General features: G+C 46.2%; 1 protein-coding gene across 1 annotated transcript; it reads right to left on the reverse strand.

The window, feature by feature from the left end:
- Window positions 1-262: 262 nt before the first annotated feature.
- LOC114180587 (uncharacterized) lies at window positions 263-910 on the reverse strand. The gene has a single exon (XM_028066900.1). The coding sequence runs from the start codon at window positions 908-910 to the stop codon at window positions 263-265; it is 648 nt and encodes a 215-aa protein (XP_027922701.1).
- Between the last annotated feature and the right edge of the window lie 957 nt (window positions 911-1,867).

The raw sequence follows: 1,867 nt of genomic DNA on the forward strand, positions 1-1,867 counted from the left end.
TTTAAGGACTTATCATCATCCAAACGAGTTCAATATATAAGCGCACAAAAACACATAAATTAAATAACATCCAAGTGGCACACATAGGACTCGAACCCAAGTCCTCACACACAATAAAGTACTCTCAACCACTTGAGCTAGTACTTTTCCATGTCATAGCTCCCCGCATTTATTGCTTTAAATATTCTCATTATCCGTCCTAATTAAATAATTAATTAAATAACTATTTAATTTTCCCGGATCTTACATTACACCCCCCCTTTTAAGATTTTTGTCCTCGAAAATAAAACTTCCCAGGAAATAAGTACGGATAGGATTGCTTCATGCGATCCTCCATCTCCCAGGTCATCTCCTGGGTAGTCTCATCCCACAACACTTTCACAGTCTTAATCTCCTTCCCCCGCAGCCGCTTCACCTGTGAATCCAGAATTCGCACTGGCCCAGTGTTCACCGTCAAATCCTCCCGAATCTGAATGTCATCCAACTCTAGTACGTGCGACGGATCTGCAACATATTTTCTCAACTGGGAAACGTGAAACACGTTATGCAGATTCGTCAGGTGTGGTGGTAAGGCGATCTCATACGCTGCAACTCCAATTCTCCTCAGAATCTGATAAGGCCCAACAAACCTCGGGGTTAACTTCCTCGATTTGATTGCCCTCCCAATACCAGCTGTCGGCGTTACCCTGAGGAATACATGATCCCCAGCCTCGAACTCTAGAGGTCGTCTCCTCTTGTCTGCATAGGACTTTTGTCTACTCTGTGTAGCCCTCATTCTCTCCTGGATGGCCCTAACCTTCTCAGAGGTTTGCTGTAAAAACTCGGGACCCAACACCAATGATTCCCCATCCTGGTTCCAACACAGTGGCGTCCTACACCGCCGTCCATACAGTGCCTCATATGGAGCCATACCGATGCTTGTGTGATAACTGTTGTTGTATGTGAATTCCACTAAGGGAAGCATCTCACTCCAACTGCCCATGTGATCCAATACACAAGCCCTCAACAGGTCCTCCAAGGACTGAATGGTACGCTCCGACTACCCATCAGTTTGAGGATGGTATGCAGAACTCATCCTCAGCTGAGTCCCCAACGTTGCCTGCAATGACTGCCAGAAACGAGATGTAAATCTCGGGTCTCTATCTGACACTATACTGGCCGATACACCATGCAATCTGACCACTTCTCTCACGTATAACTCAGCCAATCTGTCCATAGACCACTTTTGATTAATGGCAAGGAAATGAGCACACTTTGTCAATCTGTCCACTATTACCCAGATTGAGTCGTGCCCCTTCACAGACTTCGGCAAGTGAGTGACGAAGTCCATGGCAATACTGTCCCATTTCCATTGAGGAATGTCCAACGACTCAAGTGTACCCCCTGGTCGTTGATGTTCAATCTTGGCCTTCTGGCATACCAAGCACGATGCCACAAAGTCCGCGATGTCAGTCTTCATCCCGTTCCACCAAAAAGACTATTTCAAGTCGTGATACATCTTAGTCATACCTGGATGTATGCTAAGACGGCTTTTATGGCCCTCCTCTAGAATCTGTTTCCTCAACCTCCAATCTCTAGGCACACAGACTCTATCTCTGAACCTCAGAATACCATCCGTCCCAATCCGGTAGTCTTTCCCCTTCTCAGTCCCTATCCAACTCACAATTTGCTGTAACTCAGTATCGTCCTTCTGTCGATCTCGGATAACTCCCAGTACATCACTAGTCAGTGTAAGCACTCCACATTTGATGCAATCCTCACTCAGTTGCATACCCAGATTCATATCCCGGAGCTTCTCAATTAACTCCAACTCCTTCACCATCATAGCTGAGATGTGCATCCGTTTCCGACTCAAGGCATCCGCAAC

Source organism: Vigna unguiculata, chromosome 4 (genome assembly GCF_037176805.1).
Source record: "Vigna unguiculata cultivar grain cowpea cultivar isolate G323 ecotype 2 chromosome 4, ASM3717680v1, whole genome shotgun sequence".
Classification (NCBI taxonomy): domain Eukaryota; kingdom Viridiplantae; phylum Streptophyta; class Magnoliopsida; order Fabales; family Fabaceae; genus Vigna; species Vigna unguiculata.